The sequence below is a fragment of the Cyrtonyx montezumae genome, unplaced genomic scaffold, assembly GCF_038088225.1.
Source record: "Cyrtonyx montezumae isolate F1298 unplaced genomic scaffold, pur_monq_1.0 scaffold_7, whole genome shotgun sequence".
In the NCBI taxonomy this organism is placed as follows: Eukaryota; Metazoa; Chordata; class Aves; order Galliformes; family Odontophoridae; genus Cyrtonyx; species Cyrtonyx montezumae.
In genome coordinates, this window is record NW_027072078.1 from 26,400,600 (window position 1) to 26,414,386 (window position 13,787).

At 39.4% G+C, this 13,787-nt stretch overlaps 1 protein-coding gene across 1 annotated transcript in view; it reads right to left on the reverse strand.

The window, feature by feature from the left end:
* MYLK (myosin light chain kinase) overlaps positions 1-13,787 on the reverse strand; it is a 98,137-nt gene that overhangs the window by 18,731 nt on the left and 65,619 nt on the right. Inside the window, exons 15-18 of the mRNA XM_065751179.1 lie at positions 7,818-8,120; positions 4,708-4,746; positions 4,516-4,609; positions 3,280-3,483 (exon numbers count right to left, since the gene is read on the reverse strand). Coding sequence (XP_065607251.1) covers positions 3,280-3,483; positions 4,516-4,609; positions 4,708-4,746; positions 7,818-8,120 — 640 coding nt within the window. The remainder of the gene's footprint in view (positions 1-3,279; positions 3,484-4,515; positions 4,610-4,707; positions 4,747-7,817; positions 8,121-13,787) is intronic.

Below are 13,787 nucleotides of genomic sequence, written 5' to 3' on the forward strand. Positions count from 1 at the left end.
GGGTAGAAACTTGGAACTCTGTGGAACTGGAGCGGCACATTTCACCTAGATTTAGTGAAACAAAATGCAAAGGCTTTTTCTTTTTTTTTTTTTTTTTTAATTCTGAGTTATCACTCAACTGGTTCATCTGCTCATGTCCAAAGATGGGAAACCCTTTTTTTCTATGAAGATAAATGACCCATACAGGCGGGAGCAAGTGCTGCAGAGCAGCCTTGCTATTAGAAATCTGTTCTAGTTGAAGCATTCCATGGTCTTTATATGGCTTAATATTTTGCAGCATTCGTGCTTATTGCCAAATGTAATTCCACATTTCAGTTACAGAAACAGAACACACAAGTCAAAAATGGCTTTGCAGTGCCTGCAAATTGTCAGATACATACTTATGTCCTAAACTGAAATATATCCTGAAATTGAAACATCTGGAGTTCTGGACACGTGTTATTTTGGCTATCATATTTTAGAAGATATATAATCAGAAATGCTGCTGCAGTTTCCTACTAATATGGAAATATGTATATGCTTCACTAACTCAGGGTTACGCTGGATTGTAGCACATCTGTAACATAAAGCCAGTAATATGACTGCAGCTCCAGCAAGCCTGGGATCAACTATTTTGGTACTCCAGTAAGAGAGTAACCCCCGTGGAGGTGTTTATGAAAATATCTGCTTGTAAATATAGATAACTGGAGCACTCCACAATTCCAAATGATAACTGTCCTGACAATAGAAAAGTAAAGATTCCTTTTTGACTGTTAACACGAATAGTAATGACTCATTTTTAACAGAAAGCTGTCATATTTTTCAGATCTCTGAAGTGGAAATTTTCCAGAAGTTGTGCCATTGCTTCAAGTGCCGCTTTTATCACAGTATTTGGAAAAGAGTTACTGTTAATGCATCTGCACGTTGCTTTTCCTTTAGAACCTCTAGACACTCTGGTAATGTCATTAGATTAAACTTCAACTGCATGAACAGAATATATGTTTTTCCATTTATGTCCTGAGAGAAATTCAGTTTGACTTTCTGTGGGTTAGGAAGCTGAGCTGAACCAAAGCAGATGAGGTCCCGCACACACACAGCAGAAGAAGTAGATTTCTTCCCACAGTCACAGCTGCATCGGTATCTAAGTGTCTGGTCAGGTCGGTGTGAGGAAAATACTCTTCTCTACAGAGGCACAGAATACATATTTAGAAGTGTTTTATTATAAGATTCTGTCATGGAGGAACAGTGAGAAGAATCTATGTTGGAGCTGCCTGGGAAAATACTCACTACATTTTAATAAATCTCCCTTTGGACCAACAACTTTGTGCCAACTTAAACCACACCAAGAGAATGGAGGCACACAAAGGCTATGGCTACAATTTTGCTTTAATTATTTTAATTTTCAACACGATGACCTTATTGTTATCTTTGTCAAAATAAACTAACTGAAGTATGCAAAAAAGGCACTTGAAGACACTCAGCTCCCAGTGCTGAATACTCTTCACCTCATGCTGCTGGTTTTTTATGTTCTTTTTCCACTGAGATACTTATTTTAGAAGTGGTGCTTTTTTATATATGAAGAGGAAATGCCTGAGATTGTGCATGACTTCCAACAGACAGAAGATAGGAGGGTTTTCAGGGAAGAACGATGGATTTCATTTGCTGTAATATTTGATTTTAAATGAGAGATCAAAAAAATCTAAATTTATTATAAATGTAACACTATGGAAATTTCCACGTGAGGGCTTCAAACTTCCACTGTAGCCACCCAAACTAAAATCTCATCTTAATTAGACTGGTCAGCAAAACTACCCTAAATTGGTTTGCATTTTTTTTAAATAACCCCCTTTTGCTGCGAGATGGGAACTAATGGAGTGTAAAGCCATATGCAATTCAAACCTCTTTGTACATTTCCTTGTTTTCCATTAGGCCTGCCAGCTCCCGATTCCAATCTAAGTAGGGCTCCCTACTCTTACCATCATCAAGTTGTTCTACTGCTGAATCTAAAAATAAAAGCACTGTCTTGCACATAAGGACCAAGGTTGTATATGGACTTTCAGCCTCTTAAATATGCCAGTGCAATAGCAGCTTTCACATAATCAAGGCAAGAGCCAAAATGGAAGCAAAATGTAGATAATGTCTCCTTTGCTTCTGACAATTTATATCTTGCTCAGCAGTCCCAGCCAGCAAGAAACCTGCTTCTCCTTGCAGCAGACAGCACATGGATGTGCAGCTGTCTGCTTGTGGAAGCAGCACAGTGGCTGATGTAACTTCTTGGAAGAACACATCAATGCAGGTCATGATTTCATTTTCTTTCCAGCTGCTACTGCCACAAGTATGGGGTTCACATGAAGCAGGTGTGTTGTGCATGACGCAAACATCACGATGGTCATGCACGCTCGCTCTTTGTGTTTCTGAAATCTGACCATTGCTTTCCTCCCCACGCTGTGCAGATTCTTATAATGAATTCTGGTGCATGAACATCTCAGCTTTCTCTGTTCCTGAAGATAAAAAGTGTCTGCTGTCCTCAGATCACTAAGTTCCAGTTAACTGAGAAACTCTACAGCACTGCGCTTATCTGTGGGCATTTTTTATGTGCTACTCTGTTACTACAAATAAATGTTTTACAATCAGTAATTATGCTGTTGCAGGAAAAACACATCAGACAAGTCCCTTAACATCTCTTAAAAATCTTATAACTGGATATTGTCCTTGATGAGAACTAAAATACTCCCAATGCCTCTTGGTACTATAAATTTGCCTAGGTGAATTTGTCATATAGATTCAACTATTTCATTAGAATATAGCTTTGAAATTTGCATTCTCAAGCGTATTTTTCCCCTGTACAGTGTATTATGCACTAATATTCATTTATTTGCAAGAGACAACTGGTCAGATTAAGTAAAATTTGACACTAGTTTCTTCAGTACTTGTTTAGAACTGCCTAAAGAAAAATATTTTTTCTATTTCTTAAGCACTTTTTGGTTCTCATTGCAAGACTAAATTACAGTTAACTTTTCTTCCTTTTATTCTCTCCTCTCCCAAGTTGGCAATAGAAGAGTGAGCTGCAGAAAAGCACCGCACACACACTGATCTGAAAACAAACTAAAGGCTGCAATGCACAATCATTGTTTTTGTAGAGTTGCTTACACAGTTCAAATGATATAGATAAATGATCAGAAAAATTCATGAGGTCTGAAAACTCACTTCTGATCACCCATGTCTAGATATGTTGCTACTTTTGTCTGCATATTAATTTCAATGCTATTAACTTTGTTGTATGATCTGCTTTATACTTACATTTCCAAGACCATAACGATGTTGGCTTTTTCTTCAAAGGCATCTACACACTGCACGAGCTTTGGGTGATGTAGACAGTTCATGATGCTGATTTCATCCCTTATGTTTTCTTTTTCCTTTGCAGAATAAGCTTTGAAAAACTTTCCTGCCCACACTTTTCCAGTCTTCTTTTCAACAAGCCTAAAGACTTGTCCAAACTTCCCCCTGAAAACATACACGTAATTCCATAAAACGTTTTCACAGTGTATTGTCCACCATGACCTATTCCATTTTACAAAAGATTCCACTGCAACCACATCTGTCTGAAATGAAAAATACTGCCATATCAAGTACTCTTCCATACTGATTTATGAAAAAAATCTACAAGAAATTTTGACAAGTACCTTATTTAGAGAGATTCCACTTATACAACTAGCTTCTTTTATACCACAGGATTCAAAAAATGGATGCCTAAAACCAGGCTTTATTCATGCAACTCTAGTTTTTCTGCACACCTTTTTCTATAGGTCATACACCTCTGTAGGGCAGCAGAGAGGAAACGTCCTTGCAACTACACGAAATTTCAAGATGCAGGTGAAATTAGAATTTGAATGTAAGAGTCTCCAGTACTTTTAATTCTCCTTGTTGTGTAAGTACAATTGCACTGTGTGATATACTTAACAATTAGAAGTGACAGATCTGTTAAGTGAAGCATACACCTTCAGCACCACCAATTTTTGAGCACAAATTGCTCAAAGATTACCATGGCATGCAATTCACATAACCACGAGTTTGAGCACTGAGAAACACAGCCAGGCTAATCACTGACCTTCTCTGAGCAATTCTATTAATGCTCTTGGGATTATGACCACTGTCAGCAGAGATCCTAGCCTGAGGGCACGATAATCTTGTTACCACTAATGGGTATAATGGAAATGTAAGTGCACAGCATGTTCTTTTTTCATCTAGATTTCAGAGCACTGAACAATGAACGAATCCTCTCATTTTATTCTCATGTGGGCTCAATTTTACTTGCCAGAAATGCATGTAATGTCTATTTAAAAATATTGATTAATAGGAATAAAGGGTCTTTATGTGTTGGAGGCTGACATATATTAGAATCTATTTTTACAGCAACAGAGGAGCCCTGCTGGAATGCTAGGAGTGCAAGACCATCAGAGTGAGAGTGCCTGAACTTTACATTTGCCTGGTAGCTTGGAAAACATGGTGTCTTTAAAGACACAATGAAGTACTTACGATCCCAGTCTTTCTTCAATGTTATAGACATCTGAAACTTTTTGTTCAGTGTTGATAGTAACTGTCCGATAGTTGACCTCTGTTTCTTTCCCTTCTACAAATAAGAATTAAGGATCATGGTTAAATCCTCCATAAAGCATGAATTAAAATTACACTTTTTCATTTGTTCTGATTAAAATATGCAATTCTTACCATCATCAGATAGCTCTGCTTCCTCCTCTTTAAGTTCTTCTATGAAGAGAATAAAGAAATGAATAACTCATTAAATAGGATATGGTACTTAAAAATAACCGCCAAATTATTCACAGTAACACCGTCTACCAGTTAGTAGACTCTATGGCTAAGTGTCTCAGACAGTCAGGGAATTTGTGGATTAATTTTATAATGAAAGTCTCTTCACCACTTCTTCACTTTCATTAGTTAAGTAGTCTGAATCTAGTCACTGCTTCTTGATAAATGAAGTTCACGTGTTTTGCAGTGCTTGGCTGTTTTACCTCCCTACAAGAAACATGAGCATACTGAATCAATTCAAAGTCATCTAACAAACTGCTTTAGGAATGCCTTAGTGAAGTAGAAAATAAATTAAATATATTAAAATCAATAACTACACTTCTTATTTGATGACAAATCCTCTTCTGGCTTTTCAAAGCAGTTTTGTCATTGCAAAACCAAGAGGAAAGCACGTTCATACATAAAACAATTTCCTGCACAGCATGCAGACACATTTTTCAGACTTGAGACAACTAGAAAATTTGGAGAGTGTGCACCTTCCTGAGCATGACTGAACTTTGAAATTGATGATGTCCAAATGGAGACTCCGTTCTGCAGTACTCAAAGGCAGGCAGAGATGTTAGCAAGCTCAGTGACACAAGACAGTGAAAGTTGGCCAGAGTGTCCCAGTTTTATTTTTTAATTCTCATGCACTTAAACTGTCAGTAGGTTTTTGTGTTATCCCTTATGGTGCCTGCATGTATAAGGCCATTGCTGGAATGTCATTATACATTACTTACAGTGCTTGGACTTGCTCCTAAGACCTGTGGCTATGACCAGCAGTTTGAGCAACTGCAAAGACAGTTCCAGAAACCTGAACTACTCTCCCTGTTGCTGACTAAGCTGCAGTTTTTCACTGTAGAGTGCAAGCCCAACCAAGTGATTTATCCCCACTATGTCAACCAAGTTATGTTATGAAACATTAATGTGACACTCTGGATGCCATTGTGAACTTTAGAGTATAGAGCTAGGAGCAGTAGATGACGAGAAAGCAACAGAAAGAAAAGGTAAAGGGAGCACAGATAACTGGTCTGATATGGGCATCATATATCCAACACATAAAGCTGCATCTGTACTTTGGTGGCAATGTCAGTCAGGTCTATCATCTGTTCCTAAAGCCCTCCTCTCTTTTTGCAGGATTTGCAACCCTTGTATGTCCCAGCACAGAGTTGCTGCTTTGCAGTCATTTACCAGAAGAGCAGGGAGGGAAGCAGAGCCCTCCCCATGCACGGATAGCTGTCCTCAGATCTTCCTCAGCTAGAAAGCACACTTGCAGAGAGCACATCATATTTTCCTCCCCTTTTAAGGGCTGCATAAGGGAGCTGATCCCAACCTTGCTGCCAGCTGTAAGTGTCTGCCAAATAGTGATTAGACAAAGAAGTGAATTCCCTGTTCTGAAGCAACACGATATTGAAGACATGAACTGGAAACATTTTGGTACACCAGTGGAAGCTTAAATTATATAAATGGAATATATCTGAGCCTGGTAAGCTCTGAATAGCTGTGCTAGAAACTTTCCCAGAAGTGAGTCAATGGTACCAAGTTCTCCTCAGGCATGGCAATGTCTGAGAACTTTAATATGTTCTGACTTACAACTTTATTTCAAAGTTGCTTTCTTGAAATTAACAGTGAAGAGTTACCCACACCTTTCTTCACTAGGATTTTGTTGGGATTGCTGATATGTACCGGCCACCTCAGTGTGAAAACTACTAATCACTCTTTCTGACAGTAATGGAAAATCCCCTGTTACTCAGCTAAGTGTTTACATAGATGACAGTTTAATGCTCTGACTTTCAGAGTTGCAGAACACATGCATTTTCCACTGCCTCTAATTAAAGCTATACTCATGCACTTGAAAAATCATGCTCTATATGACTTGTTCTTTCTTCACACTAACTGTGGCATCAAGACAGAAATCAAGAAGCCCTGGAATTGAGAGCACAAAGACAACCCACCCTCTTGCAAACAAAATGCAATTCCATCTCACCCAAAGTAACATTATGCTGTTAAAAATATACAATAATTTTTACACTCTACAGACTCTCTGTATTAAATCTATGTTGAAAACAACAACAACAACACAAAAAACTAGCCTGTCTTAAGAAAAATAGTTCGTTTGCTTTGGTCCTGTAAACATATAGCTTGCTCTAGGGAAAAGACAGGTCCCCAACTATAAAAGATGTTCATCCTGTAACTGAAGAAAGAGGGCATTCAAGCGTAGGGAATTTTATTATGAAGAGTCACTACTATCTTGCTTTCTTTCAATTTTATTGCTACTCTTAATGGTATTTTTCCCTCTTTGAAGAGAATTTGCATCTTGATTTACATCAGATTCTAAACCTTTATAATAGAGGAAAGTAATTTCTCAGAATTCATCCAAGTCAGCACTCAAAGACTGCAATGGAAGATATCATCCCAAGGATTACCTGTGACACTCAAAACTCTAGAGCTCTGCATACACAATGAAGGAAGGAGAGATACAACAAACAGACCACTCCTCAAAGACCAGAAATATGGAAAAAAGCATCATTTTGGTGCCTAGTCCTGGGATTTTCATTGCAGTAGGAGTATCAATGTAATTCTTGTGCAGTAGGTAGATGTGGATTTGCACAGAAATCTACATGCAATATCTATTATGTCAAAAATAACATCGATTTTTTTTTCATGTGTTTGAAATAATTGTACAAATTTCAGAATAATTTCTAAAATGTGACTTCCCATTATCACTTTGAGAAGATGATAATCAAACAGTTAATAGTCAAGGGATACTGAACAGTACTTTAACATGTGTGTGTATCAGGAATAAAAAATATTTTTGGCACGCATACAATGTTGCAAATTCAATGGGTTGAGTAGGATGCAAGTCTTGAATTCACAAAATCAAGAGTAGTAGGAGCAACAGAACAGAGGTGCTTTACCATGCTGGCATTTCTACACCTACATACAAGACACTCAATTTCTGTTGTGTATTCGGTGCTTGGCTAGCAGCAAGCAAATCTCCTTTTTCACAAAGCAAAATTCTCTTAACTAACCTTCTTGTTTCTCTCCAACTTTTACCGCCTCAGATTCTTGACTGGGCTCACTGATGCCGTAGACGTTAGCAGCTCGCACACGGAATTTGTACTCCCGGTCAGCCTGCAGGTCCTGCACATTGAAGGACGTGCTGCGGCAGGTAGTGAGGTCTGTCCATTTGTTATCCACTGAGTTCCAGATCTCCACAGTGTAGGACTGCACTGCGCTTCCTCCATCGTAAGAGGAGCCGTACCATGAAAGAGTGAGGGAGGAGCTCCGTATGTCTGATGCACAAGGTGTTCCAGCAGGTGGGTCTGGTTTATCTGTAAAAACATATACACAAAGCATGTTAGATGCAATCATAAGTGTAAGAGGCAGGACTTCTGTTAGGGGATTACTGGCCCTAGCTAACAGCCCCTTTCCTTCCATAACATTGCTCTGCTTCAAATGTTTGTACTGAGTAAGGAAACAACAGCAGCACAGGCAGATAGATGTACCTGAACTAGCAAATACAGATGCCAATCCAACTTGGGCTGTTCAGCCCTTGGGAATTTTGCTAACCTATGCTAAAGCCTATCTCCCTTCAAAGCTATCATTATGGTAACTACTGAGACTAAAACCAGTCACTGATATGCTGCATATACTGAAAGAAAATTGCCCTCACAGATCTCAAAGGGTGATGACTGCCAATAATTTATTGAAATTCTTTGCCTATGAGGAGATTTTAGAAGCCCAGTGTGCTTTTTTTTTTTTTTTTTGGAAAGGAATTCAACTTAGAATGCATCATTTAATTATTGAGACTTCTAGATCACAGACATTTTGGAAATTGCTGGGAGGTGGAACATAGAAGCTTGAAACTTCTTTTTCTAACTTAAAGGCTTGCTCATACAGTCTTTCTTTGCACGGCTAGAGCCTGTATCACTAGAACCTTGTGTGCAGATGAGCAACAAGATATGTAGGTATCTGACAATACAAAAACCTTGAAGTTATGTGACTTTTTCAAAACAAAGTTTAATCATTAACCAGTTATTGAAATGAATTTTCTTCTAAGGAAAAAAAAAAAAAAAAGAAAACTTCTAAAAAAAACGGATTAAAAAAGAGTTATGGAAGTTAAGCACTTTGAAAGATTTAAAGGAAACAAAATATCTTCCCTGGGAATAATCCTCCCAGAAGTAATCTAGCAAAACCTACAAAATAACGATGATGTTGATCTGGGTGAACTAGTGGACAGCAGTTGAATTAAAAGTCTTGGGATGGGATAAAATGACAGAAGAAAAAAAGATAGAAAGTATGTTATATTACAAACAGCTGTTGCAGTGGACACTGACTGATAAAACACAAGCCTATTTTTTTTTGGTAGAACTGCTAATGGACATTAACATTATTAATGGACATTATTACATTTTCCTTAAGAGAGGCAGTTGCCAAAACAGCCAAAAAATACAGCCAATTTCTCAGCAACAAAAACATCCAAATACTGGTGAAAATTGATGTGGACTTTGATCAAAACTTTACAGTGGTGGACTATATCAATTATCTCTGAAATTATCATTCTTAGGAAAATCACTGAGCAGACAGAAGCGGCCACAGTTTGCCACAATTGTGCCTTTGGTTCTTGGACTGAAAGACCTCTCCAGCTCCCATGGTTTTGCTCACAGAGAGGGAAAATAGGATAGTCTTGTCTGATCAAGACAGTTAAATATCATTTCACTGTTTGGAACAGGGCCATCCTCTTTCTACAGAGTTCCATAGACCACTGATTTCCTGCAAAAGTCTACTGCTGTCAGCTGTCACTGAATATTCCACCTCCCTCCGCAGCTTAAATATATGAGATGTATACATAGAATTTATAAGAATTAGGGAAAACACTGGGCAGTAAGACAGGAGATGAGCATCAAGGCTTCTTCATGACAATGCCCAGGTGGAAGAGAGACTGATGGAAAGAGCAGAGGTTACCTGTACTAATTTTGGCAACATGTAAAACACTATTCCACGAAAAGTCATTATTATACTGTTCACCATTTGTTAAACAACAAAGAGACAAGATGTCCTTTGCCTCTGGAATGGCTTATTGCCCTGCTTAGACATCACATTTTTACTGGCCTCACACTGGCAAAATATAAGGGACTACTAACAAGCACAAACTTCATAGAATCATAGAACCACAGAATGGCCTGGGTTGAAAAGGACCTCAGAGATCAACTAGTTTCTTCCTGTGGGCAGGGTTGCCAACAGATTTTAAGAAGGACAGAATAACAGTCCCCTGATATGTGAAGAGAAGCAGCCCTCTTCCCTGGAACAGTCCTGCCCAGCCTCCTCAGAGTGGCAAGAAGTGAGAGTCTGGTGCTCCCATTCACAGTTTAACCATCCTTTTTAAGTACTGCATCAGGAACCAGAGAACTGCTTGTATGGCACAGATGGATTATATATTTTCAGCCAACTGTCACTACAAATTGTTATCCATGGAGACCTTGTAGGGGACAATATTGTCTATGTCCTCTTAAAAAGCTGTTTAGAAGAATATTCAGCTATAAGTTGTATTTTCCTCCTATAGAATCACAATTGCATCATCTGAGGTTGAAGATATAAGGACTTGGATAAATAACAGCTGACTTATCCTAAATGCAAACAGAACAGTGCAGTTCCTGATAGCAAGGGGAAAACACTTTGAAGAGTAAGCTAAGCCAGTAGTGTATCATACACCAGAGGCATCTGTTTGGATTTGTCAAAGTAGTGCAGGTTTTTTGACATCTGCCATGCACACAGAGAAATGTGGGCAATATGGGTTTATTTTGAAGAAAGAAAAAAAAAGAAAGTAGTAGCTTGCTCCAAAACTAAGCCCTGTTTTAAGAGATAAGGCTAGGTTATGCAGTTCTATACATTTGGTAGCTTCTGACTAGAGCTCTATACTGATTTCTATAGTGAAGGAGGAAAGAATGCATGTGTTATTTGCAGAGCATGACAGCCTGCTACCCCTGCTGGACAAGAAAATATCGTCTCTTTGCTGACTTTCAGCACATTGCTGAAGTTCTGGGCATGCTTATCAGTGTCCTAAGGCACAGTTATTTGGTGGTTTCTCTTTCCACAACTCACCTGGATAATGGCAACACATTTGGTCACCACACTTTGCTAAAGCAAGGCTTAGGTATGTGAGCAGTGGGAAGAAAACATTCATGGCCAAGGGGGTGTCAGCTGTCAAGAAAATGCTACATGACTTTAATTTAATGTCTGCTAATCTTGAGAAAATTTCTACTTCTCTAATATAGTTTTTTTCCATTAAGAAAATAAGTGAACCTTCAACCCTGGCTGGACTTGCTTGAGCCAGAAAGATGCACTTTTGATTTGAAACCTACCATGTACTGCGGCTTGCAGATCTGCTTAGTGTATACATACAGAGGTAGTAGCTGCTATGGGAGATCATAAACAAGAAAGAAATCCTAATCTTTGCTCTTTCTTAATATGACAGATGTATATACAGCATTTTAACATGGTTAAAAATTATTTTATATCAGTCTGGACGGTATTCCACAGCTCTACACATTCAGAGAATTTGCAGATGGTCTCTCCATGTGTCTGTTTTGTTTCTCGATAGTTTATTCCATGGGGATTTTAAAGGTTACCCTTTACTCATCTATCTCTATTGAAAGCTAGGATATTTTGCCAAACTACACTCCCTTCTGGAATATGAAATATCTATCAGCACAATTAACTGCTTCCAATAAAAATATCCAGTGGACTGAGTCAGGGTGTGGAAATCTAGCACAGTTCCCAATTTTGTCCTTCTGTTTTGTTTCTTAGTGCACCATTCATGTCCTTGAGCTGCCCATTTTCACTATTCCATTTGTTCATCATATGCAGTCTTTTACACCCATATACATCATACTTAGGCTTATATTGCAAGAATTTTACATAGATTTCATTAGGCAACAGTTTCATTCTTGCTGTTCTGTACTAGACCAAGGTAAGCTGGAGGTTGGACAGCTACATGTCTCAGGCACAAAGCTCTCTAGGTAATCTCTTTAGGGTTACCAGCAGGGTTGCCCTGAACTGGCTCACAAAGGCCTGCTGCAAGCAAAGGCAAGAGACAGTCAGTGAACTTGGCCTCCAGCCTGCCCTAGGGACTGTTCTGCACAGCTGCATGGAGACTGCATACAGTCACTAGCACAGACAGCACAGGGGAAACAGCAGCAGCAGCCCCTGAGTACTACAGACTTCGCACAAGGAAGTAAGAGGAGAGTGGAGGTGATGTGAAAGAGGTCATCTGCTCTCCTCCCTTTGCGCTTGAACAGCTAGGCACAGATTAGAAAAGAAGCTACTTCACAGCCAAGGGAGATACAAATTATCACTGCCCCAGAGAAAGGAGGGGCAGGCGAGGAGGTCAGATTCCACTTGATTCTCTGTGGCACACTTTCTGCAGGGCAGATGGCAAAGTCACGAGCTGGCTTCACATGAAATGTATAAGCCACATTTAAGACCATACTGGGATTGAAAGAAGCACTTCTTTCTTAGTCCCAGATTGAATTCAGCTGCTTCCTTCCTCACATTCTCAGAAATACTTTGGTAAACAGGTTGGGATATCTACCCAGGAGTAACCATTAATTATTTTTTATTTGTATACTCTGATAAGCATAAAGCATCCGTATGCACGTTTATCATAGAACCAAATTTAGCTCAAGATCCTTGTCTTTTTCAGTAGTTTACAAACCCAAATTCCTCCTCCTAAGGAACTTTCTCCCTTCCTGCATAGGAGGCAAACCCCAGATCATACAGGGCACCCACCTAACATGAAACTGTGCTACCCAGATTTTCACTGACTTCTCAACACTGCTCAGTTTACAGAGCCTGCAGAGCACAAGCTCCACTCCAGGAGACCAAAAAAGGCAGCGTTCTCCTTATCTAATTCGGAGCGCAGGGAAATGGTGACTGCTTGCTGCTTGATGTGAGGGTCAGCCGGAGCCCAAGCTAGGCTCCAGGGCTTGCTGCATATTAGGAGCTCACAGGGCTATGCTGCTCTTTTAAGCTGTTGCAGTAGAAAGACTCTGGAAATGTGGAACAGTATAACTGCAGTCCCTGAAAAGATTTATTTTTCTTCTACTGACAGAGCCAGCACAAAGCAATGTCTCTGTAATAGTTTTCTTTATCTGTTCTCAAAATTCGTTTAGTTTCTTCCTAAATCTAGTTATCGTATTACTGTGTAATACTATTATTAGCTATTGTGATATTTGTCTGCCAGATAAAGAATAGACAGAAAGAAACAATTTAATTCCATTCCACAAGCTGTTTAGCCAGAGAAGGTATTTAATATGCTGCAAAAGCCAGTTGAACACTGTCCATGCCGACAGCACTGGCAGAGCCTTCATTTGAAATTCATCAGCAGGAGAAAAGCGAAACCATAAAAGGCCATAAATGAACTCTGCATTATTGCTGACAGAGCCTGGGGTCATGGCAGACTTCTCTGCTGTGCTCGGAAAAGTATGCCCTGCAGATTTTTTTTTCCAAGGGAGGGAAGTGCTCTAAGTAGAGAGATTGTTACCCCTTTCTACCTTATACAACCTTATATATAGGTTTAACATAAACCAGAAAAAATTCCCGCATTCTCCCACAAAACAACACAAGGGAAGATGTAATTTTCTCATACTGGAGCAGCTTCTGCAGCAGGAGCCAAGGACCTCATGGGTAAGGTCCCTTAGCTCAGGGGATTTCCACAGCTACAGCTCTGTCAGAGTTTGAAATTCTCCTCTCCCCTTTAATACATACAGCAGACTCGAGCTGCCCTTCACAAATTGGCCCTTCCCCACAGCCCTCATTGTTATTTAAACACTGCATTTTTGAGACCTGTGGATAAAGTAACTGATGAACACAGGTGGCCTGAAGCACTGCTTTTGTGCTGTTTTTTCCCACTTTGCCAGTGGGGTAACTGAGGCATGCAGGAGTGCCATGACCTTGCCCAAGGACATGCAGGAGAATGGGGATGGGAATGAAACCAGAGC